We start from the raw sequence: 27,251 nt of genomic DNA, 5'->3' as shown, positions 1-27,251 counted from the left end.
GATTCGGCACCTCTGCTGCTGCCACTCTGGAAAGCTGCTGCCTCCGCAGTTGCCTGTACCAGTCCCAAACGGCAGCTGCGCACAGCCCGCTTTCTCAGGTGACTCACTTCCAAACTGAAACCTGCGCAGGTGCTTCTGATGGTCGGCGTCATAGTTGCGGAGTGTACATGGATAATTTGAGGTCTAAAAGGTATTTTGGGAGGTTGGACTTACAAGGTGAGAATTTTTGGGAGTATAAAAAGATTTTTCAGATGCTGGTGAGAAGCTTGAACATGTTAAATGTCCACTATAATACTTCTGCTTGTATTTCTCCATCATTGTTCATCTCTTAGTAGATGACAAATGGACATCTATTTTGTTATGTATCTGTTTTTAGAAAATAATGTTTGAAAGTTTGTTTGATCTGTTTCAGATAAACTTAAAAGAATAATTATACTAATTTGACATGACTTTCTCTTTCCAGATCACTCAACTTCAAGTGGCACATTAACTTTTAAGCCTAGTCGATCGTTGGTTGCTCTTCCTACTGCCCATGTCATGCCGTCTCACTCCAGCGCTTCCGTTTCCAAACACCGGGAATCATTGACGTCAGACGGCTCAAAATGGAGCACAAGCCTCCTGCAGACATTGGGAAACCACAGTAGGGGGGAGCAGGACTCCTCACTAGACATGAAGGACTTCCGGCCCCTCCGGAAATGGTCGTCGTTATCCAAACTCACTGCCCCGGACAACTGCAGTCCGGGTGGCATAGCGCACACTGAAGAGTCAAGGAGTGGTCTGGAAAAGACTGGGAGAGGCAAGACTTTAACATCACACCTGAGGACGATTGGGCCTAGCTGCTTACATGATAGTATGGAGATGCTTAAGCTAGAGGACAAGGAGATAAATAGAAAACGGTCATCAACTCTGGACTGCAAGTATAAATTCGAGAGCTGTAGCAAAGAGGATTTGAGAGCCTCTTCTTCCACTCTTAGGAGACAGGCCTTAGACATGACATACAGTGCCTTACCTGAAAGCAAGCCCAGTATGACAAGCTCAGAGGCTTTTGAACCTCCCAAATATTTAATGCTTGGTCAACAGGCAGTAGGTGGAGTCCCCATTCAGCCTTCTGTGAGGACACAGATGTGGCTTACAGAGCAGTTGCGGACAAATCCTTTGGAAGGTAGAACTACGGAAGACTCTTACAGTTTATCTCCTTGGCAGCAGCAGCATATTGAGGAGTTTCCACAAGAAAGTGAAACACCGATGCAGGTAAGGCTCAATATCTAGGGATTGCTTCCCTCCAGTGGATGTTGTGAGTATAATAATAGCACATGTGCAGTAAGCATATGACAATATGCCCATAGGCACAGATTGCTCTGCTTTTTCTTCCCCCTGGAAGTAAATAAGCATAGATGCTGTAAATGCCCAAACCATTGCATTGATGGACAAAACTTAAAAAATATTAGAGGCTGATTAACATGAAAACTTGGTTTTTACTTTCTAATTTGTTCAATGGACATAAAAATAAACAAAGCAAACCCTTAATTTTGAAGAAACTTGAAACAAAAACAAAGGATCTGGCTTGATATCATAGAACAGTAATTTGGGAATATGAGGTATTAGATTTTGTTTCTGTTCTTCAAGTTTAGAACCTAGATGACTCTCTGCCTAGCACTTACTATTTAATATCACTGGGCCTCAGTTTCTGTTTCTTTTAATTGAGATGTAATTGACATGTTAGTTTCAGGTATACAGCATAATGATTTGATATATTTATATATTGCAAAATGATCACAATGTCTAGTTTAGTTTACATCTACCACCATATTTAGTTAAACATTTTTTATTCCTATGATGAGAACTTTTAAGATTTACACTCTTAGCTACTTTCAAACATGTAATATTCTGTTGTGTACAGGGTGAGGCAAAAGTAGACTTAGTTTTCTGAATGCAAAATAATACAATAATTAATAAGTAATAATACAGGAATAAACTCTGTGTTTTGAGTACTCACAACTGTAATCTACTTTTCCCCTACATTTTCTTTAGCTGTTTATCCATTGGTGGACACTTACATTGCTTCCATCTCTTGGCTATTGTAAATAATGCTTCATTGAACATGAGGGTGTGCCTTTCCTTTTGGATTAGTGTTTTTGTTTCCTTTGGGTAAATCCCCAGAAGGGAAATTGCTGTATCATATAGTAGTTCTATTTTTAATTTTTTGAGGAACCTCCATACTGTTCTCCACAGTGAGCGTACCAGTTTACATTCTCACCAGCAGTGCACAGGGTTTTTCTTTCTCCACATTCTTCTTTTTAAAAAAAAAAAAAAAATCTTTATTGATTTCAGAGAGAGGAAAGGAGGGGGAGAGAGAGATAGAAACATCAATGATGAGAGAGTCATTGATCGGCTGCCTAGCTCGCAACCAGGGCATGTGCCTTGACTGGGAATTGAACCCTGATCGCCTGGATCCTTGGTGGATGCTCAACTGCTGAGCCACGCCCACCCGGGCTTTCTCCATATTTTTGTCAACACTTACCTCTTGTCTTTTTTATAATAGCCATCCTAAAGGTGTGAGGTGATGTCTCATTGTGGCTTTCATTTGTGTTTACCTGATGATAGTGATGTTGAGTACTTTTTCATGTAAACAAATTAATTCTATCAAAATTGCAAAATTTCCCTAGAGCAAAACTTTCAATTACTATTTATTCCTGCTACTAATAAAAATGAAAGATTAAAGGAATATATTCTGTGAAAGGATAAGATCACTTATCTAGGAACCTCACGAATCTGAATACAACCCAAACATGTATATAACCTAATATGCTGTAGTCACAGGAGAACCTTAACCACCCGTGTGCCACCCTCACTCTTGTGTTGAACTCCAGTTCTTATCATCTCGATGGTGTATATTTAAAGCACATAATTAGACAGAAGCATCATTATGACGTCTGAATTACCAATCAGAAAAGACCAATTTAACCAAGCTTATTTGTGATTTATCAATTCCAGTGACTTAAAGATAAACACCTAATTTAAAAAATACTATCCTATTTTAGTTCTCAAATGCTTATTATAAGAGAGCAGGGATCAGGCAGTTATTTCTCCAGTTGGCGTCCAACACAGAATTGGAGTTGTCCAGGGGGCTGAACAACTGTTGTATTCTACTACAACCTGACGTAGGTGCAATAGGAAGGTAACTGAGAAAATGGGTGAGTTTAAAGGAATAAGTATTAATTCACCCCTTCTTTCATTCTGCTTAGATGAATGAATCTTTGCTGTGAACTAAGTTTTCCCCAACTTAACAGTGTAGCCAAGGTAGGGACCTTGAAGGTGCATTGTGGAGCAAAACTTACTTTTAAATCTTTCCAGTACATGGTAGGGGAAGAAAGGTACTAATGGACACAATTTGCACACACCCTGGAAAGTCCTACTTTTTTGATTGACCTTATTTGGGATGATCTCTTTATAGTGCCTTTAAGTTTTAGAGTAGAAAAATGAAGCTAGGTAAAGAAAACTCACACACTTCAATTGCAGTGTTTAAATGACCACTTCTCTAATTCCCTTCTTGGACTATTACAGAAAAAAATCTCAAATACCTTCTTCTTGGCGTGTCCAATACTATTTTTACCATTTTAAAAGCTCTCATCTTAGTTGTTTCTTAAAGACACTTTAAAACATTGAATTCCTTTAGTCTAATTTTTGCATAGAGGGGAGAGCCACAATAAGGATCAGCTCATTCTTTCATGTGAGTGTGTATGATTTTTAAGCACAACTGCTAAACTCTCACTGTGGAAAAAAAACACTATTTTGCAACTAAGGAAAGGAATTTGGCTGAGAGTCACGATCTAACACCACAATAGGTTTATATAGAACTTGGAGTATTTTATCTCATTTGATCCTCACAGCCTTCTTCCCCTCTTTTTCCCCTCAGATGATTAATATTGTAACATGCAAGTTTTGCTCTTCTTAGGACTCAGTCCAGAATAATTAGTGAGTCAGCCTCATAGTCTTATGTACATAGTGTTCCCTGTCTCCACGGTTTTCCACCAAATCAGCCACAGTGCAGGTAGGTTAGTACTCAAGCATTTTCCTTTGTGAACGAAGAGAAGCCACCTGTGGATATAGCCTCCATGTGTAATGTTCACCAGTGTCTTTGATTCTTTCCTCTATTGCATATCCCACTGTCCCCAAAAGTTGTCTGACCCTACAAGAAGAGAAAACAAACACCAAAGTCTTGTTTTCTCTTTGGAAAGAATGTATCTCTTTCCATGTCCCTGTTGCATTCCTTTTTTATTTTGGAGCAGGGAGGTGGGATAGGAAGGGAATGGAGGGGTGTGTACTTCAACACACAACGGTATCCATTGTATTTCTGTAAGCTCACAGTGGATCCAGGACAGTCGTGAAGAAGTGGTCTCTTTATTGAGAAAGTTGTTCATCCTCTCTCATATTCTCTAGGATGTTTCTAAGTTCTGGGTTGCAGGCATTAAAAACAGGAAGATAGAATTTGTGCCTATTTAAATCATTGAGGGGCTTATTCAGCTAAGATAAAAGGTTCCTAGTGATTTCAACATGTCACTGAAATATTTCTCTTATATAAATCAAAAACATAAATCAAGAATTTGATAAAATGACAAAGTTAAGTGACTTGGATTTTGTCTGACCATGTGAGAATGACAAAGTTTTAATAGAGTTTTTGTGTTTTCTGTTATATCCTCTGAAAAGAAACATTTTTATTCCCCCCCCCCTTATTTTTACACCCTGTCTTAGCTTTAATTTTTTAAATGTTTAAGATAATATAACTACATTGAAAGATGTGGACACTATGCCACTCTGAATAGATAGGATGGATATGCCATTGTGACACATTCATTAGTGAAAAAGCATATAAATGAATTTTGTATACATGTTTAATAAATAAAATTAATAATACTTGATTTTTTAAAAATCAACTTTCTAGTATTGGAATATGATTTTTAGACATTTAAAAGTAGCACAGTGCTGTTACTTAGAAGAGCAGATTTTTTTTTTTTGGTAAAATTTATCATTTTTCCACTTTGCCATAAGACTTAAAAATAATCAAAGGATAAGTAATAGCTAGGTAGAAGGAAATTCATTATTTTATGTAGGTCTGCCCTCTTGTGTCTGTACTAGGAAATCTTGATCTTATTTTATATGAGGAATGCTACAGAAAACAACCTCCAAAATCAAACTGCTTATGTTAGATTTTTTAAGATAATACACTCAAACCAATCAGTGTATTAAAGAATGATTTCACTGTGTTCAAGAGGTCATTTTAATATAAGTGATTTGCATTAAATAAACATCGTAAACCAAAATATAAAATGCAACATTAAACATTAAAAAATTAATTCATTTTTCAGACTGTGAATTAAGTTTGGAATTTATTCTACAATAGAGAGTATTTGAGCATTTGGTATTTAAAAAATTTTTAAATACATTATTTTATTGTATTTTACTCTTTATACATCATGATAAGCAGAATAAATAAGTTACATTTAAAGAATGGGTTTTTGTTCTGCATTATGCCTGAGCTACAGTATTCTGTAATAATCAAATATAAGGTTTTAATTTCTATTAAAGGCAGAATGAAAAACAAAAAAATTTTTATTTGTAATTTATTAAGGAAAACCCGATATCTGCACAGTTTATGGTTTGAAGTTGATGTTGTGATGAACAATGTATTGAAAGGAATAGAACTTGTTATTTCAAAATTTCCACTTATTTTTAAGATCATGCAACTAATTATAGAACTTAGTTACTTTTTGCATGGATAATTGCTGACACCAGTGAGGTGAATGTCTGTCTTGTTATTTATAAGCTTTCTAGTTGATATTAGGGACCTCTAACCCATATATAAGGTTTTGCTCAAGAAATCCTCTTGTATGTATGAGAGCCATTTCTTAAAGATCAGCAAACCCCCTCCCATCTCCAGTACCACTCAGGGATTCAGAAAATTTTAAAAATAGTGTCTCCATCATTCTGCTAGCAGCATTGGTGTTACAAACCAAGGTCAATTTTCACTTTTCAAATTCTTTTAGGAACTATATTTTAACAAATCATACAGTAAATTAAATGTTTTCTACTTCTTTAATAATGGTATATTAGCAATATGTCTTGAACTGAAGTTAAAATTATTGGGTTATACAGTATAGGTGTGAACCAAACTTCATTTTCAACTGAATCCCCTTAAATTACCAATTTTGGTTGAATATATTTTCCGTTACCAGTTTTTACTTCTGTTTTTCTATGGGTTTTTGGAAGATATTTTTAAATGACTAGAGCAGAAAGAGAAAATGTATTCAGCAAGAAAATAATTAAAGATTACCATCTTGGAGTGTATAATTTAGTGAAGTAGGGTGGCCTACCAAATAAGTGTTTACCATCTGGTTGATTAAGGAAAAGCATATATTCTGTCATAAACAATAGTAAGACAAAAAGTTCATTTCAAAATGTAATCAAAGAATTAGTTAATTTTGGAGAGATAATTCAAAATTTTATTTTTCAAAGCTTGAAATAGTATGTATATTTTTCTTTTGCTTGCCTACATGGAGTATGAGGACAGAATAGAAGACAACCTATACAATATAAAGTCTTAAGATTTCATGATCCCAAAGATATACTATGGCAAGCTATGTACTCTAGCTCAGATAATCAGCTACAGTGCCATAAATTAAGGTTAGACTCTATTTTTTTAATGTATGAGTAATTATGGGTAACCACACTGCCAACTGTTAAATTAACCAGTAGTTCTCTATTGGTCATAATGTCTTAGAGAGAATCGATTTTATAGTTATGTACATGTACTAGAGTTCTATAATTATTTGAAAAATTGGTTAAGAGAAATTTTATTTATGTAAGAGTATGGCCTTTTTCCTACTTGATTCTCATAAACTTCAAACTTTAGGGTAAGTATACAAAAAGAATGCAATTTCTATTTTAAAATAAAGGTTTTGATAGTTACTAAGGAGACATGTGTATAATAATAATAAAGATAACATGAGGAATCAGTGGGCTATTTCAAATAATGACACCATTTGAATGATTACTTTGGTATTTGGTGAAGAACTAAAAAATACTTAATAAACATCAAAGAGCCTTTTATAGTACAATATAAATTACATTTACCCCAAATAGTGAAGCTAATGCTTTTTATATGAAGTGAACTTGTTAACAGTACAGTTTTAAAACTAAACTCCTAGTTCATCCTCAGATAAGATTTGGGATCAAAATTTACAAGCTCTGTTGCGGAAATCAACAGTTACATTATGCACACTTATAGTCATTTTAAAGTTAATTTTGAAAATAGAGCCCTTTTCACATTTACAAGATCCAGCAGATGAATACATTTGCTAATAATTTCTTCTTAATCTTGACCTTTGCATGAAGAATTTCTTCTACTTAGGAAGTGGTCTGCTTTCCCCTCTCGCTGGGATGACAGACTAAGCTGACGGTGGTAAGTTGCAGCACTGAAGATTGCAGCAGAACTTCAGAGAAGCATCACGATGATGCAGATCAGCAAGAGGCATATTAAAATAAGGCAGAAGTTGATAAATAGGTTCTGGAGATTTTGACGTGCTTGTTGGGGCATTTCAATGGTTGAAGCTCTTCTTATAGCAGAGCGAGTGAGGTATTGGACTTTCTCCATGACTCAGGAAGGCAAGGAAGTCTGAAGTTTTAAAGGATCAAGAGAAAGGTAAAAAGTAGACAGCCAAATGTGAGATCACTCTGAGGTAGCCTGGAATGTAAAAAAATAAGTGGGTTAGAATCATATATGCAACCTAACTTCTGAACAGGTAAAACACAAGTTTATATTAATTCATCTTCCTGGACATTATGTATGACATATAGTGTATCTGTAGTCCATATGTGTGTATGCACACAGGTGTTTCCTAGTCTGTCCTGTCTTTTTTTTGTGTGAGGGTCACCATGATGTCTTATTTGTCTTGTGTTTGGAGTGTAGTAACTTCAGTCTTTGCTGCCTCCTCTCAAAATGAATAGAAATGTAGTTTGGTTTAGGGTGCACCTTGTTTTGGGGTATTGCCTTGGGCAAAAGTTCTTACATATAGTTTCATTAATCCTAATGTCATAATTGTCATAATTGTTATATTGTTCTTACATATAGTTTCATTAATCCTAATGTCATAATTGTCATAATTGTTATGACAATTAGTGTATTAACAGCTATAAAGCAAATCTCTTAAGAGATGCATGCAATAAACTATTCTTCGGATGTTGATTTTATTCCAAAATAAAATAGAACCAGTACTACGGGTTCAAATGTTTGTCATTCCTTTGTATGATTTTATAGCTTTGTAGAATATGCTATTTTAAGTAACGTTTTAACAAGATTTGATATTAAGTAGTGAAGACTGTCAGGTTCAGAAGTCATAGTAATAAAATCATCATCTCACCATCTACCACAGACAGTAATGACTTACAAATGACCTATACTTATTGACAGTGGATTCCATTTGCTTTCTTTCAGAGCTCCCACAAGCTGTTCTGCCTAATTAATTAATTAGTTGCCTAGTTATTTGTGCTAATTAATAAGAAGCAAGCAAAATAAAACTTATAGTAATACACCATTATAGAAAAATTAGGTATATATTAAAAAGTAACTGTATTAAATGTCCAGAGATAATAGCTACTAAGACTTGGGGATATTTTGTTGTCAATCATGATACTTATATATAAATTTTGAATTAAGAAAAATTAGATACGGAATAAAAAAATAACCATAATTAACTGCCTAGAGATCATGGCTGTTCACATTTGTTGAAATATTATTCTTTGCCCAGCCGGGTGTGGCTCAGTGGTTGAGCATTGACCTGTGATCGAGGAGATTGAGGTTTGATTCCAATTCAGGGCACATGCCTGGGTTGCAGGCTTGATCCCTAGTATGGGGCATACAGGAGGCAGCCAATCAATGACTCTCATCATTGATGTTTCTATATCTCTCCCTCTCCCTTCCTCTCTCTCTGAAATCAATAAAGATATATTTTTTAGAAAAAGAAATATTATTCTTACTCAGGATATTACTGCCTTACTCCAGTTGCCAGATTTAATTTTCTCCCATCTCTATACATTCCATGAAAACCCTGCTCAACCTGTCAGCTCCATTTCTGACAGAGAGTAGTGATGGAGAGGGCAGAATGGAGAACTGAAAGAGTGGGAAAAGGGAAGAGATGGATCAGGCAGGATCAGTGAGAACTTGGCATTCATTTTTACAAGGAAACCATGTAGTATATGGTAAGATTCTGTAGTTTAAGGACTTCAACTTGGCTGTATTATAATTGGAATTATATACTAGACTGAGCTTTCATTTGGCTGGAGACTCTGGCCTCCTTCATAGCATTGGTCTGTAGTGAGGAGATCCCAATGGCCAAAGTATCACAAACTATTCTTTTAAAGAGTTGGTAACAACCTGTGTTTCTCTAGTGTGTATATTATCTAGCACACATATATATATGTATATATATGTGTGTGTATGTATATACATCTCAGCATGTATTCATATATATATAAATATATATATATGCTATATATGATATATATATCATGTATTCTTAATTGTCCATCACCCAACACCAGTGGCTGTTACTTAATTTATCTATAACATCCTCTACTTGGAAAATGCTTAAACTTGGTATTATTTTTGTTTGGATTCCTCAGATAAAATACAATAGAAATAAAGGGTGTTTTTTTTTGTTCTTTAAGAAAATGCATTTTAAGTTGTTTCTGCTTATATTTGCTTATAGTAGATACAGTGAATTTATACTGTTGGGTAACTGTGGGGAAGATTTTCTTTATTGCTTTATATATTTGACTAGCTGCCTTGTGTTAGGATATATAATAGTACTGTTAAGAAAGGAGTAAGAATAAGCATTGGCAATTCCTATTTGAACTTGCACTTTTGTGCAGGTTTAGGACTTAATAAATTGTTTAAAAGGCCTGAATTTAAAAATTATTTTGAGACAAACCATGGAAAAGGAGGAAGCTAGCCAGTTCATCATGAAGCATTGTATATATAAGAGTCATTCCCTATTCTGACACTGATGAGTGGTGTGTCAGTCACATGAAACATGTCACCTTTCCATAAATACTTCATTCCCTTTTATGATTCTGTCGTTTGCACATGTTGTTCTGATTCTGCCTGGAATGTTTCCCCACCCCCACCTGGATTCTTTGCCAGGCAAATTTCAGTTGATCCTTAAGGCCCGGTTTAAATATCACTTCCTAATAAAACCTTCCATTACTCTTTAAAGTAGAATTGATGATCAGCTCTGCTGGTTTTCAGTAGGGCGTTAGTGTTACCTGTGTCAGGATAGCTATCAGGCTATGTTGTAATTTTGATTTACATGTTTTATGTCCCCAACTAGACTTCTAGTTCACGAGTAAAAGGAACCATGTTTATTTTATATTCTGGTACTTGGTGCATAATTGATACTACTTGAATAAATCAATAAAGTTGAATAAGGGATTTTTATGATTTACTTTTATTTTCAGAAAATTGAAAATGATCAAAGATAGTGCCATGATGAACAGATTGACCAGTTAGAATAACAGAATTTGATAGTGAAACATATAATCCCCAAACACATCTCAAGTCTCTTCGTACTACCGATGAGGAAAATGAGGCTGAGCATTTACATTAGAGGATTACAGTTTAGATAGGTGAGTGGTTAACAGCATTAACTTGAACTGGACTTTGTACAAATGGGTATTTGGTGTTTGGAAGTACAAAGTGGTGTGCCCTAAAGAGATGACCTCTCTACTGATGAAAGTATAATGAATATACGTTGAAGACGACCTCATGATCTTTCAACAGCCAGCTATTATTGAAAAAGGATTCTCCTTGGAAGCAAATTGAGTATAAAAGAGACAGCCAAGGATGGTGGTTTATTTCTTGTCAGGCTTAGAAATGTTAAAATTTGAAAGTGATTTGGTTTTAGCATAATTTTATGCTGAAACCAAAAACAAATCTGCTTTACATGCTGAAGTGTTAGGTGTGTGCAGCCAATTTATTGGCCCCAGTTCCTTTTACAGCGTAGTGTCTGAAAGTGTTGAGTCCTGTTCTGCTGACCTTCCAAAATCTGATGGTAATAAGCAAAACTCACTCATACAAGATGAGGCTTCCTGTTATGTGTTGAGAATTGAAAAGCTGTGTGTGGGAACAGCACAGTCCTCTTTGGAGTTGTCTGTGAACTTTATTACATCATAATGTCATGGTTGTCAGGTGTTCATCATTCTTTCTCTGCGATCGTAACCATTCTGAGTTTAGAACTCCTGCAGTGTCCCTGCCCCCCGCCCACTTTTCAGAACTAAGCTGTTTATAGAATAATATTTGGTGGAGAGCTTAGAAAAATAGTTTGCTTTTATTTTCATTTTATCTGATTTTTTTAGAGCATTCTTTTAGGATAACCAGAAATAAATTGTGTTGGGATGTTCTGAATTTGCATCTGGCTTAAACAGCCTTGGAGACTGAAATTGGCTCTTACTCTGCTCCCCCTTTTACAGGATGACAATATGTGTAAATTAGGTGTTTGGGACCAGAGGAGTGAGAACATTTAAAAAAGTATTTCATCACTGAAGCCCTAGAATTAGAATATTGAAAATATGAAAGATGTTTTGATTGTAGAAATGCCAGATTCCTGTATCTTGAGTTACATGTGAGAGACAGGAAAGTGCCCACAGAGTTGCCTTGTGTGTCTGTGGGATCTGTAATTATTGTAATTTTTGGAGGGATGGGAGGAATAGTTAACTCTTTACTATTCTTTGTAGGATTTATAAAGTCTTTGGTTGTTTACTTTTTCTCTTTTGCTCAAAAGAAGGTGAACTTGGGAAGTAAATGCAATAAAGCTCAAGATAGTATTGTTTTTTGAAGTGGAAGAAGAGAGAAACCACAGGCCACGCTAATCCTTCAACAAACGTGTGCCATGCTAGGCAACATTTTGGGTGAAAGGTACTACATCAGCTTCTGCAGGAGTCCTCACTTTGTCTGCAGTGAGTCATTTTCTGATGTAACAGCAGATGCATTCTTGTGCAAAGGGAACCTCAGTACACGTTTGTAAACGTTCAGTGGTCTGCTTTATGACTTGTTAGGCAGTTAATACTGTAATGATGTTGTATATGGTGAGTAGTCCTCCCTGCCTATAATTTTAAGTACTTTTAGTCCTTTGCAGAACTTTCTCAACTTCAGTTTTTGGGGGCACACCCTCTGCTGAATAATAAACTTCTGAGGTTTTTAAATCTTTATTTGTGGAATTCAGACTTTTGCTTCCCTTTTATTTTTGTCTGCTTATTTATTCTTTTAGTAAATGTAGCCATATTTTGATAGTAAAGCAACAGACATTCAAATTTACAGCCTGACATACCTTTTTTTTAATCCTCACCTGAGGATATTTTTTTCCATTGCTTTTCAGAGAGAGTGGGAGGGGGGAGAAAGAGAGAGAAAAGGGGAAACATTGACTGGTTGCCTCCTGAATGAGCCCCAATGGGGGCTGGGAATCAAGCCCACAACGGAGGCATGTGCCCTTGACCAGAACTGAACCTGGGACCTTTCAGTGCTCGGGCCGATGCTCTAACCACTGAGCAAAGCTGACTAGGGCTGACATACTTTTTAGAATTCCCCCCCCCCCTCCATTTACTTGGTTCACAAGATTAGAATAAGGTGTAGATCTGAGCTTACAGGATTTGTCTGTATTAGGATTATTTGGGGACTTTATTTTTTCCTACTGCTTTTTGTCATTTTTGCAGATCATCCAGAAGTGATTGTGTATGCATTCACAATTCTATTTTTGATTTGTTGAATTAAATCAGGGCAGTTCATCATTAGATTTACCGTCATTCTTTTACAACCCGAAAGTTACTTTGATAGAATTATTTTTCTTTTGAAATTGTCTAATGCTAAGCATGGAAGTTCTAATTGAAATTATATGTGACAACATTCCATAGCTTTGTTGGTCCACATTGGCTATTTGGAAGAATCTTCAAGCTGCTTCTGCCTAGTTATGAATGGAATTGCATAAGCATAAAAATCAGTATATTCTCAATCCTTAAAACGACGCCAGAATGAAATGTTTTCATTTCTTTAAAGCTGTGCCTTGAGGAAACTTTATTAAACAACAGTGTAGAGAGATTTTTCTCTTTGAAATTGGCTGTTTTGTCTGTAGGCTTGTCTTCATTATGATTATTTTGTTAAAATTAATTTATTTGCAGTTAAAATATTCTTTTTAACCCTATAGTAGTTAGTTAAGACTTTAGATTCTTCTTTTGGGAAAGATTATGTGGGGAGGCAGTGTAGGTGAACTTCAAGGAAAAATGAATGCCAGTTAAATATACGCCCACTAATGTGAGTGGATTTTTTTTTTTTTTTGGAAGACCTGAAGGTGGAGTACATTTTAACTAGCACTAGAGGTCCTCAGTTGACTACAAATATACTAGGGTGAAGATGTATACTCAGGTCCTTTTCATGTGTTTATTTGGTAATAAATGCTATTTCTAGAAATGTTCAAAGAGGCTACATATTATCTGATTTAGGTCACTGTAATTTAGGATTATTTCCTGGATTTATTTATTTTTTTAAAGTATATCTTTTATTGATTTCAGAGAGAGGAAAGGAGAGGGAGGGAGAGAGAGAGAGAAACATCAGTGATGAGAGAGTCATTGATCGGCTGCCTCCTGCAGGCCCCTGACTGGGGATTGAGCCCACAACCTGGGCATGTGCCCTGATGAGGAATCGAACCCTGATTGCCTGTATTCTAGTTCGATGCTCAACCGCTGAGCCACTCCCGCCCAGGCTATTTCCTGGATTTCTAACCTCTAGGTTTACTCCTTTGCTGGTAAGGTTAGCATTGTGTTAATTCACAGCTTAGATGAAGGTTAGTGATTTCCATAGCATAAATAACAAAACAAGGTTCCTCGTTCAAGCCCCTTGAAATATATGGTATTGAATATTTTAAATGGTAGAATGTGAGGAGGTCAGAAATGAAATTGAGGAAAGCTAAAGATTTAATATATAACTGGACCTAAGTGTGAAAGTATGGTTTTGTGAAAAGTTTTGAAAAGTTAACCTGGATTTTAGGTTATCAAGGTTAAATAGATTAAAGGCATGAGTATTTTAGGCATGAATAAAATTAAAAGGAAACTTAAATTTGATCGATTATGTTATTTTTTAAAGTCTGTGTAACTATTTTGAGTTTTGCCTTCCAGGGATTATTACTTAATAACTAAGGTCATCTGTAACTTTCTTATATCTTTGGCTTTGAAAATGATCACGATAATATTATATAGGCTATTAAGGATATAATGCCTTGTGCATTAACTTTAAATGAAATGGAGTGGTTTTGATATACAAGTTTGTATCCTCTAACTGCTTTTTGAGAGTACCATTAACAGTATTTGAGGACTTTTAATCTGTTTGCTTTTTCCATTGTCATGATTTATTTTTAAGCCATGTTGATCTGTGGATAGGATGTGCATGTGGTTTAGAGTCAGGAAATCTTGGCCCTTGCCAAGGCTCCGCCATTTCCTAGCTCTGTGACCTTGGGCAGTTCACCTTTTCACATCTGTTTCCTAAGTTGTAAAATAGAGATGCAGTGTCAACATATAGGGAACTAAGAGGGACAAATGAAATATTTGTATACACCAGTGCAATTAGAAATTTTTCAAGAATAAAGAAGGAAGTTTTAATTGAACTTTTATTTCTAGTATTGGTAACAAATATACAGTCTTACTTAGGTAATCTAATCTTTACATTTAATATTTACTTAAAATTTTAATATATAACTTATTACATAAATATATAGCACATTTAATAAATTAAAAATTTTATTCTCTTTGAACTATTTTATCTATACAAATATTCTAATTAGTGAGATTAAGAAACAATATGTACAAATATGCAACCAAATGCATTTTTTTCTGGAATTTTTTTTCCTTAATGGTCACTAAAATACTATTAAAATAATTTTTGAAACTTGAGTTTTAGGACATGACAGTGATATGACTGACATTTCTTAATAAAGCAAAGTACTCTAGCTCTTTCATGCGTTTTTCATAATTTAAACATCTTTCACATTTCCATTTTATTCCATCTGACACTATTTTTAAGCACTTAATTTTAAACCACATAGCTTTATAAACAAAGACAGTACTTAAATTTTACCTCATGATAGAGATGGACTAGTTGGGATCTAATGTCTGGCTCTAGGGCATAATATTTGAAATTTGAACAACAGTCACTGTAAATCTGGACATACCCTCTTAAGGGGGTAGCATTTAATAGCATTTATGCTCTTTCTAGAAATTGTCAATTTTTTGGAGCAATATGTGATGTAATCTGATAGTATACAGACTCACAAACATCTCATTTGAAATGTGAGAATGTAATTTGGTATTTGAGTAAAAATTAATAAGCATATAAAACATCTGCACTGAGTCACTCTGTGTAATAACAAAAGAAAAATATTTTATAAATATAAAGATATTCAGAGGCAGTTAGGGCACCTCAGTGCGGACAAAAATTAGAAATGTTTTTGCTTGCTTTAAGTAGTGCTGCTTACGGATATCCAGAGTTCTCGTCTGTATAAAGCAGTAGAGTTAACATTCTCTTAGGAACTTAGAATTCTATAGGTAAACTTTATTTTGTTGATATACATATAAAAATAAAAAGAATGAAATAAAATTGAAGTTTTATTCTTTATGCCATGACTGAGATTTAGGAATGTAGACATTTCATATATTACATTGAGGATTATAACATTAAGACTAGGGTAGAATTCAAACAGAAGTTATGCAATTTATTATGGCAACTTTATTCCTAAAGCATTTCTTCCCCCCCCCCCCCCCCCGTTTTCCTTTATTTCTCTACTAAATGCAGGAGAGGAAACTAAGGAACATTAGAGATAGTAACTTGGTAAAGTTATATTCGTTAATAGGCGGAGTAAACCCTCATTTTATCATATTCACTCAAATGAGATATTTAAGAATCTTTTGCTTCCAAAATAAAGTCTGTTTTTAAAGTGCTGCATTACTCTCTGTAACTTTAGAATTTTGCATGTATTTTTGACAAGTGTCTTAAAATTTCCAAACTTGTTATTGATGATATAATACTGAATTTAAGTAACTCAATTTATTAAAGCTTGGGGTTTTTTTAGCAGTGTTTATTAAAGTCGACTTGACTTTATAGAGAGCAAAAAGTTTTCAAAAACATTTAAAAATAGTTTATATTATATATTTTTAAGCCTCAGTTTATTAATATTCCCCGTAGGGAATCATAATGATGATAGTGGAATAGCCACGCCAATATCGTGCATGTTGTACAGTCACACGACTGTTCTTAGTGTCCCAGATGTGAGTAGACCACCCCCTCCCACCCCGTTTCTCAGCAGAGTAACAAGTAAAATGCAGCCGTTGTCTTTGCCTGGAGAAATCAAATCGCCACTACCACCAAGTATAGTAATGTAATTGAAAGATATTTTAATTGGTAGAAACGCACTTTTGAAAAGCAAAACAAAAGTGAAAATCAAATTAAAATGACAAACCAAAAACCAGGGTCAAAGATGGATGTAATTATCATTTTAAAGTTGTCTTATTCTTACTGTCACTGAATGAATAAGCATTTATTTAGAGATTAAGCATTTTGTCATATTTTATTGTCTAACTTTGAACTGAAATTTACAGTATATGATTCTTTTTTTAAAAGTTTAGTAAGTTTGAATTGCAGAAAGTAAGAATTACCAAAAACAGTGAAATCTGTTTCTTACCTTGACTGTTGTGATGATCCCAATATGTAGAGTATTGTGAGTAGAATGAAGTCTTATGGGCGTTTAGCTGGAAAGTTTTCTCTGTTACCAGATTTATGGGAACAATTGAAGTAGGTGGAGGAGAAAAAGTGTTTTAGGGAGGTCTTATGATGTCACACAGGAATTCTGCAGTTAGGATTGGTTAGCCCTAGTCTTAATCACACCCAAACTTTTTAGAATGTCATTTATCTTACATTAGGTGTGGAAAGGTCATTAACACTTTGTGCCTCATTTTCTTGTTTTTAATTTTAAAAGTATGTGATAGATAAATGAAAAAAATAAGCTTCGGGTGGAAAAGCTCTTTTTAAAGACTCATGCAGCTTTTGGGCTTAGAAAAGATTGTATACTGATAGTGATAATGTTGAAGAACTAAAATACTTATAGTAATAGGAATTTTAATAGAGTGAGAATAATAATACTGGCTTAAGCCAAACCCCTTTTATTGAATTGCTGCTGCTGTTCCTGCTGTTGCTTTAATTCTTCAGCTTCATAGTGTTAACTTCTAGCAAGACAATAAACATTTTCACAGAAAACAAATTTTATACCTTTTCCTGTTTTATTTTACATTCTTTCCTCATACCTATGTGTGTGAGAAAGCCACGCTAATAACTAATTTGGTTTTAAAAAATTAGCTTTTTCTTATGGTTAAAGTAAGAACTAATAAATGTATTTAATACATTTGTGTTTTCTTTAACAATATATTTATAAACAGTAATTCTCATACTGTGTCACCCCAAGAAAAGTTGTAAGATTTACAATTTAAGTATTTAGGGTTTTATAATAGCTGCATTAAATTACCGTAAAGTACTAAAATTTTAATAAGTTGACACAGAATCAAGAGTAACATTCTAGCAAAAGAGAATCACAAATTCCTAATCAGTAGCACCCTAGTTAGATACTTTATTGGCAGTAGGTGTGTATGTGTTGGAAATTTTATTTCTAATAGGAAGGGCCTCATTTAATTTAGCAGTTTTCCTGAAAATAACTGTATAAATGAAATTTTAGTAATAGAATGACATTTTGAACTTTTTAGGACAGTTTATCTTAAGGTAGAAGTGGGAAAATAATTCCTTTGAAAAACCAGGTGTGATTTCTGTTTTATTCTAATTTTTGTTTATATATTAGATTTACTTAAATAACCAGACCTGCAAAGTCTAATTTTTAGATCTCTTCTGTAATTCTGGGAAAGCTATTTGTTAATATTAATTTTTTTATGCTTATAGCAGAGTGAACTCAGCCTGCTTTCTTATGGGTAACTAAAATGTGTTGCAGTGGCTGCTGTGTGTCCTTAAATGGAGATGATTTTGGCTTCTCCCAAAGAAAGATAAAATCATTCTCTAGAGCAATTCTCTCATTATTTAAAGAATCAGCTAAAACTAACAGAAAAATGATATTTCCTCAAAGATTCTCTGTGAACATTGCTAAGGGAACATTTACAACTTAAAAATTAAAACCCAGTATGAAAAATATTGTGTGAATAATGTTTGACATTTGCTCAGTGCTCTACAAGCATGTTTTTCTTTCAATCCTTTCATAATAAAAATCTCTTATCAGTTGCCAGTGATGACTGAAATACAAAACGTAGGCTTCAAATACAAGCATAAAGTGGTTTACAGTTATTTGTCAAAGATGACACATCTGCTGAGAGACTGAGGATTCAAATCCAGATGTCAGTTATAATTCACTGACAGATTGGCATGTTTGGGGGGAAAATCAAAATTTGAATATAGATTTTATAGAGTAGCATACATCGACTAAGAAATTTTGATGACGATAGATGAATTGTTGAAAACTTTTATTTTTAGAGTCTGCTTTAAGTTTGCCTGCCAGATATATACATTCACTTGAAAATGAAGCTTAGGGATAGATCATTGTAGTATAAGCACATCTAGTTCTAAGAAAGAGAATTCATAGTACTTACTTGGATAAACTAAGAAACTGCCATGGACTGAATAAAATATACTATAGATAGCTTACATGTTGCTGTATTTGCTTTAAAAGCATACATAGGTGTGCACTCACATGCATACGCACGCACCTTAGGATGCTGATTGTGTGGGTCAGAGCTGGTAAATGGAGACAAATTTTCTTTTCAGGTTTGTACAAAAGTGGGAAGCTTCTGTGCTTATCCTTTCCCTTTTGGTTCGCTGCGGCTCATTATTATTAGTCCAAACGGAGCTCTAGGAAGTGGTACATTTTCGTTTTAGCCTGATTCAGCCTAAACAGAAAGTTGTTTAATAAATAGGAGCATTGGTATAATCAGTAGAGTATTCCTCAGAAATTCTACAACTAGGGGCTGGAAATTGGTTTTAGAGGTGCCTTGTCAGAATATTCATTTGGAGTGAGACTATATAATTTGAACCCATTTGTGGTCACGTGATCATAATGCAGCTTCCATAAGCTGCCCTATCTGTGGAATGGGTTTGTTGTGAGGGTTTAATGAGAATGAAGTATGTGTAATGACTATTAGATTCTGCAACACAGAATCTGCAACACAGTGTCCATTCAGTGTTAGTACTTTTTTCTCTATATTTCTTTAGAAGATGATTCTTAACCTGCAGTCCATGGGTAGAGCTCAATGATCTTTGAACTTGGATAGGAAAGATTACATCTTCATTTTTACTTAACTCCACATGATATTTAGCACTTCAGTTTTGACTAGAGACCACAAATTGCAGAATGTTAATAGTGCATTTGATGTCGCAACAGCAATCTCAGATAATTTCATAGCTTGAAATACTCTATGTATTCATCACTACTTTGCAATTATTATAATTAGACCTGCCTGTAAATATTGTAATTTAATGTATTAAAGAAGCACAAGTATTACACATTTGTTGTTGTTTTTTAAAAAAAGTTATTTTAGTGTAATTTATTTTCTTTCTAGTCCTATGCATCTTTTATTTGTTTATTTATTTTGGCTAGGTACAGTGAACTTTATTGATGGTGCATGACAAGGTCCTCTTCAAGGGACATCTTATTTTTTTAGAACAGTTCTAAATTTACAAAATTATTGCAAATATAGTACAGAGGGTTTTTGTATACCCCACACACCATAGCCTCTATTGTTAACATCCTACATTAGTATGGTAAATATGTCACAAGTGTTGTACCAAGATACATTATTTTAGCTAATACCCATACTTGACTCAGATTTCCTCAGTTTTCTGTAGTGTCCTTTTTCTTACCCAGGATCCTATCCAGGACACCAGATTACATTTAGAAGTTATGCCTCCTTTGGTCCTGTTGGTTGTGATAGTTTCTCAGACTTTCCTTTTTTGATGACCCCAACCATTTTGAAGAGTGTGGGTCAGATATTTTGTAGAATGTTCCCCAGCTAGGATTTGTCTGATATTTTTCTCATGGTTAGACTGGTTAGTGTTTGGTTTTTTTTGAGAGGAAAGTTAAAGAGGTAAAGTGCCATTTTCATCACATATCAAGTTCACATGGTATAAACACATACTGTTTCCATTGTTACTGTTAAACTTCGGTCACCTGGCTGAAGTGTAATGTCCGTCAGGTTTCTCCATTGTAGTTACTCCCCCCCCTTCCTTACTGTACTCTCCAGAAGAAGTCATTTTGCACAGCCCACACTTACGCTTCGCTACCTTTGCAGTGGAATATCTGTAAAAATTATTTGGAGTCCTCTGTATTTTATGCATATAAAAACATCTTGAGAACAGAGCAGTAGGCTTTAGCAGTCTGCCAGATAAGTCCATGGCACGAAAAGTTGAGAATTCCTGTGTTAGAGGATGTTTCTGTAGCTGCATGGAGCAGCCCTTTTTTGAAAGGGGACTGAGTTCTCAGCAGGCCTTTTTAGGCCCCTTTGATAGGGGACTGAGTTTCTCAGCAGGCCTTTTTAGGCCCCGTCTTTCTAGCTTCATCTCTTATCGCATTCCTTTGTATTCTGTGCTCTGGCCTTGTGCAGCTGCCCATGACTCTCTGAACAGGCTATTGTTCTATTTTAAGCCTTCCTACTTTTTGTAGGAATTTCCTTCTTACCACCCTTTCTGCCCATCCATGTGCTGTTTCAGTTGTATCTGCTATGCAGCCCTCCCTGTTTTCTGTCAAACAATTTTGCATGTACCTATGTTATCATGGCTCTTTTTATTGCATTTTGAGTATATGTGCCTAGACTAGACTGCAAGCTCCTTGAGAGCTGACCCAATAACTCATTTTTATAGCAATATTTATTATTTTTTTAAAAATAACTTTGTTGATTTCAGAGAGAGGAAGGGAGAGGGAGAGGGAGAGTTGAAACATCAATTATGAGAGAGTCGTCATTGATCAGCTGCCTCCCACATGCTCCAGACTGGGGATCAAGCCTGCAACCCCTGCATGTGTTCTGACCGGGAATCGAACTGCAAACTCCTGGATCCTAGGTTGATGCTCAACCGCTGAGCCATGCCCGGCTGGGTGCAATATTTATTCTTTATAGTACTGTTACCTGGTACAGAACCTGGCTCATAGTAATTCTTAAATACTAATTGAATGAATGATTGGATGAATGAGTAAGGGGAGAACCAGGAAAGATCGCAAGGTTGGTAGTGAATGAGTGATCCTGCAGAAGTAAGTGTTAGGAACATTATAAAATCCTTCTTAATTTTAAGCTTATTGTGGTGGAGGAAGAGAAGGATAGGAGATTAGAGATAAGAGTAGAAAAACTGAGAAAATAACTTTTTCTTGCTATTTAGAAGTGTTTAAATATATTTGGAGGGTAAGAGTGAAGGAAGGCAAAAGTAAAAGAGAGAGTGAAGGGTGAAGGAAAGCCAAACCATTAGCCCACACATTCCCTAAACTTACTAATATTTTGGGCACTTTTGGTGTGGTTATATATTAAAATATATACTATAAATTTAGAATGAGTTTGTTGTTTTTAGCATATAAATGTGTCATAATTTATCGAATTAGTCTCTTATTGGATAGTAGGTGATTTATAATTTTTGCCATTATAAACCATATAAAATAACCTTGTGATGAAAATCTCTGTAAATAAACTTGATATCTCCCTTTGTCTTTTTTAGTCTGTTGGCTCTGAAAACTTGTTATAACTAAATGTTAGTTTATTCAGGGTGATCAAGCTCTTAAATGAATTTGATTTGCTTTTGAATTCCAGTTTAATAATTTTGAAAGTTTAGCTAGTTAGGTGACAGCATTTCCTTTTATATCGGTAAACTTCTTTGGGAAAATTATCTAAGAATAGAATTTTTTTGGTGAGGACTAGACTGAAACTGGTAAACATGCAGAGTGATGTACTGAGTCACCCTAGCAACTAAAGGAGTCACACTTCTGCTTTTGATCAGGTGGCCTTTTGAGCTGTGCTACTGCAACTAATGACGGGGAAGATAATCTCACCTTAATTTAGGTCTGAGCTTTTATATGAAGACTTTGATGATAACATTTAAGTCCTTGATTGCCTCAGGTGAGACGCCCTAAAACATGATAGCCTTTGTCCTGCAGTGACACACTTAGCCCTTGTTAAGTTTGTAGAACACAAATGCATCTATCTGATCCTTGCTTTTCCATTGTAGAGGCATTCTTGAGGTTATGTAGAATGGATCTGATATGTGGAATTCACATTTACTTTATCAAGCAGGAGATGTAAAGTGTCTCAGTGGAAAACATTAATAAGCTTAACTTCTTAATGCATAGACATTCTTAACTTTTTGCCAGCAATTCAGTGTACTGAGAGTTGTACATTGTTTTGATATATATCAGTAAATCTGTACTTTATCTTTAACCTATCTCCAGATTAAAAGCTTATAAAGCATAGCAAAAGGATGTGAACATATCTGCTGGTTTCATTTGTCCTTGAGTCAGTCAAAGGTAGGTGGTAAGTGGGTTCCAGGACTAGCATTAGTTTCCAGAGATGCTTTTGGCAGAGTTGTTTCTTAGCCTTCTTTTTTAATATATTCATTTTTATGGGTTTGTTGTTTAGTGGAGGCCATGGATATCTGAAGAGTTTATTTTTTACTCCAGCATTAATATATTTATTTTTAAAAATCTAACTTGAAAAAATAAAATATCTAAAAATTAAAAATTTGGATAATTGTGAATCTGTCTAATGACTTGTTAGAGAATCAAAAAGTGCTGGAGACTTCACATCTCCAAAATAGAACACAGTCTGGCCACCAATGACATCTTTCAATTTTATCTCTAAAATGCAAGCTAAAATTAAATTAGTAGTGTAGATTACTCAGAGATTTGCTGGGTCTGAAAGAAATGAAGCTGGACCTTAAAGGCTGGGAAACATGATTTTTATTCAGATGTAAGTTTGTAGACTGTTCTTTGAACCATAATCTTTAAAGTGTATACATTTTTATTAAATATATCATTGCTCTGAAAATGATAATAGAGATTTTAAGTAATGATAATTGGGAAGACGGCAGCCTTTTGTAGATAGTTAATTTTTATATTGCTCGGTATTTAGCAAAGATTGTCAGATTCTGTTCTGAGTTCCAAGACTTATAAAGGAATACAGCCTTGAAAAGGAACCACTGTCGATATTAGTATTGTACTCTAATTATAGTACCTGCCTGTGCTGTTTCTGGTTCTTAAACATTTTAGAAAAATATATACAGGGATGTTAAGCTGGACAGCAATCAACTTGCTCCAGTTTTATGTTCTAACATATAGAGGGCTGTCTAAATTCCTCTTAACAGTTTTACCCTGAGATTTCCCACTGTTGACTCTTGAAATATTTTTTTAAACACTGATTTTAATGTGTAGTAGAAGAAAACATTTAATAGTTCATAACTGCAGTGTCAGAAGAGAAAAAAAAAGTAGCACACTTTTTTTGGTTAAGCAAGGTCAGATAATCCCAACTGACATACGGTGTTGTAAAAGCCTACTCCTTCTCTCCTCACAAGATACCATCATGAATGATACCTATGGCATCCTTTTAGAAAAACCCCTTTATACATTTTTAAGTAATGTAGGCAGTTGTTTGGTCCTAAAACGTATTTATTATTATATATATGTTTTATCTCTTGATAGTAAAATTTGATAAAAGACTTGATAAAACATTTTTGGCAATCTGCTTTTAAAAATAAGTGAAATATGTTAGCACTTGTACTATAATTAGCTCTGTTTTAATAAAATCTGGTTCTATAGTCTACTACGTTTGTTATCCATAACCTTAGGCAGGAGTCCAAATAGATCCACATTATAGTAAATATTTTATTTTTATAAACTTCTCTTCATTTTCATTTTATACAATATCCCTTTCATGAGTTATGAATTATACCTTTAATTTTTTTCCCAGTTTATTTGCCAATAGAAGCCATCAGGTTTGTTAATTAAAATTAACAAATTAAAATTTATTAAATTCTATGGTTAATATATTTCACCTTAAGTTTTTAAAAAAGTAAATCATAACAACAAAGGGTTCGAAAGGTTTACAATCTGTTTTATAAGTAAAATTGCTGATTAACTTTAAATTTTAAGACTTGAGCTTTTTTCCCCCTTAATCTTGTAATTGATTTGCTCTCCATTCTTGGATATACCATTTCCCCCCTTCACTTTTGCTTTGGCACCGTGATAAGATGTTTCATGCATGGGTCATTCCTTTGTTGGCATTTGAAAAACAACAACATGGTGTCCCAGCCAGCGTGGCCCAGTGGTTGAGTGTTAACTTATGAGCCAGGAGATCGTGGTTCGATTTCCAGTCAGGGCACATGCTAAGGTTTCGGGCTCAATCCCCAGTAGGGGACATGCAGGAGGCAGCTGATCAACGATTCTCTCTCATTATGGATGTTTCTCTCTCTTCCTCTCTTTGAAATAAAAATAAAAATAACTTTTTTAAAAAGAAACAAACTGATAAGCTTGAAAAAAAAAACACGCAAACAATATGGTAATGCTAACAGACTGGACATAAACCGAACTGACTTTTGAGAGGGAAAAATGTTCCTTCCTCTAAAAAAAGTTACTAGTAATTAGTTGTCTAGCACGGTGGAAATCAGTAATATGTTTAAGGGTTCTCTATTTTTATGCACATGTATTTTTAAGACATAAAAAAAAGTATATATTCCTCTTTTTAGTTTCATTTTATCATTTGTTTCTAGAGTCTTTTGCCATTGAAGATAGATAGCATTACAGAGTTAGTAATAAAGACAAAATGAAGAAATAATGATACCATTAAAAACTCAGTTCCTTCTATAAGGAAGAGGTTACCAGTAGAATATATTTTTGATAGGATTTTTTTGTGTATGTTTTTTTTGGTTAGAGAAAATATGTAGTAATATACTTCATAAATAACTACATGGGCTTAGTTAATATATAGATTTTTATTAAATGTACTAAAAAGTAATGATACAGTATGTAAGATCCGGATTTTATTGTAATACACAGTTCTTTTAGTAACCATATAATCCATGTTTTTCCTTCTCTTGGTTATTAAAAGCTCTTTAAATTCTATGTAATTTGTAGTTTATTTTTATCTTCATTATTGAGCTTCCTGAATTTATTTTTGGGTGAGGCATTATGATTCTTTTACTCAAAAGCTCTTATAGAGTATCTCTTCAGATAGACTATTCTAGGAAGCAGAGGAAGATTTGCTGTGCTATTTGACATGTTGTGAGTGGTGAATGAGCTAAGGAACAAAGGCAAATGAAGGAGAGATAACAAACTTGAAGAATCACAGAGGTTGTATTCCAGTGAAGTGTGGTGGCACTAGATTATCTAAATTTAACAGTATGTCCAGGACAAGGCCAAGGAATTTTGAGCTATTTTCAGCTGCAAATAATGAGCTTATTTTAGAAGCATGTTTGACCATTAAGTGACACATTTTGGCAACTTTTCATATCATCTGGGTCCCATCTAAGTAGCATGTATTTGGGGTTGTTGTAGGTGCCCACTATCCCTGTTCAGTTATGAGAGTATAAATTGTTATTTACACTAAGAAGTGATTATATATATGTATGGGTGTATAAATTTGGATGGTTTGGGTCTAGATGCAGAGTTAAGATTCTTCTTCGTCTGATAAACTAATTTTCTTCTCTAAACCACCATTGCAATAGTGTATCTTATACATTTCTAGGTAAACATCTAAATGAGGAATTTTCTCCCATCCCTGAGTTTGGTAACTACCAAATATGTATGAACAATATTTACTTGTAAAAAGTGTCCCTATGTCCACCTGTATAGATTTTGAAATGTTTGTTACTTTGATGACATCCTTTCTATTCTGTACTTTGAATTAACTCAACACAGTAACATGCCTTTGTAATTATCTTTTAGATTTCATGTTCATGTCAGTTGAAGTTATTCAAAAGCTATAGATATAAATTGTATACCCATCAGTTCAAGCTATCATGTTCTCCTTGATTACTTATATTGGCTACAGTCAAGTAGAAACATGACTAAAAATTTTAAGTAGAACAGCCAAACAACAGTAATTTTCTATTTTATTGATGTGTGAATTTTGAAGCATTTTTTTTCTAGAAATGTTCAAATATCTCTTCAAGTATCTTACTCACCTTCTATCAAAACAATACCTGTGTTTTCTGGAATGTTGTCAAAATAGATATTTTACTACCAACGTAAACTGTCCTGACCAGTTATGATTTTATTGAATAGAAATTCTTGTTTTCTCACTACTTGGGATAAAAATGTGTTACTAATGGGTCACAGGGGAGAGGGCATTTGAATATAAACTACTCTCTTTTTCATATTATGAGGCAAGATTGTCTTCTGTCTTAACAGAAGGCTTCTTTGTTCTAGAATATTGACAAGTCTTAAAAACCAGCTGTAGGTAGTTACAGGGGAGAGAAAAATAATTTTATCTCTACCCTTCTGAGTTCTTACCTGAGACTCCTGTAATAAAACGCAGTTAACAAGAGAAAAACAAATGTATTCCCATGTATATCTCATGTGCATATGGAAGGTACCCAGGGAAGAAGGAGGGCAGCCAAGGACATGGCCATAGAATTCGGGATTCGACACCGAATCCCAGGTGGGTGTGGGCTGCTAGAGGGGAGAGAGTGATTTTTAGAAAAGATGAGGGACCCTTAGAAAGGGAGGAGGGGAGTCTGTGAGAAAGTTTGACGGGCGTGGTGTCTACGTCTAGGCTCCTCCTGTGGTAAGAGCCCATCTTTCCTAGCTGATGGCCCTCCCAGGGAGAGCATTAATGATAGCTGAGCTCCTTTTAGGGATTCTGTAGGCAGATCATTGGAGTTCAGAAAAGTCTCAAGTGAGTTTTGGTAATTGATATTTTCTTATAAAGTCCATTTTATCTGAAGTTTTAGGTTTATTGATACATTGCATACAATACAATTCTAAAGCCTTCACATAACTAACTAGTTTTATGTAGTCTGATATATACACATACATATACATATATGTATTTATATATATATATATATATATATATATATATATATATATATATATATCTATTCGAGAGAGGGTAGAGAGAAAGAGAGGGGAAGAGAACGTCTCTTG

General features: G+C 34.5%; 2 protein-coding genes across 3 annotated transcripts in view; one reads left to right on the top strand and one right to left on the bottom strand.

The window, feature by feature from the left end:
* CEP85L (centrosomal protein 85L) overlaps positions 1–27,251 on the top strand; it is a 96,351-nt gene that overhangs the window by 33,722 nt on the left and 35,378 nt on the right. For both annotated transcript variants that reach the window (XM_081141327.1, XM_081141326.1), the window contains exon 3: positions 464–1,251. In XM_081141327.1, the coding sequence (XP_080997453.1) occupies positions 464–1,251 (788 nt within the window). The remainder of the gene's footprint in view (positions 1–463; positions 1,252–27,251) is intronic.
* On the bottom strand, positions 4,882–7,734 carry PLN (phospholamban). Its single transcript, XM_081141328.1, has one exon. It carries the CDS (start codon positions 7,649–7,651, stop codon positions 7,493–7,495), a length of 159 nt encoding a protein of 52 aa, XP_080997454.1. The 5' UTR covers positions 7,652–7,734; the 3' UTR covers positions 4,882–7,492.

Source organism: Miniopterus schreibersii (genome assembly GCF_964146895.1).
Source record: "Miniopterus schreibersii genome assembly, chromosome: 6".
Taxonomy (NCBI): Eukaryota; Metazoa; Chordata; class Mammalia; order Chiroptera; family Miniopteridae; genus Miniopterus; species Miniopterus schreibersii.
This window is presented reverse-complemented; position numbering and strand designations above follow the sequence as displayed.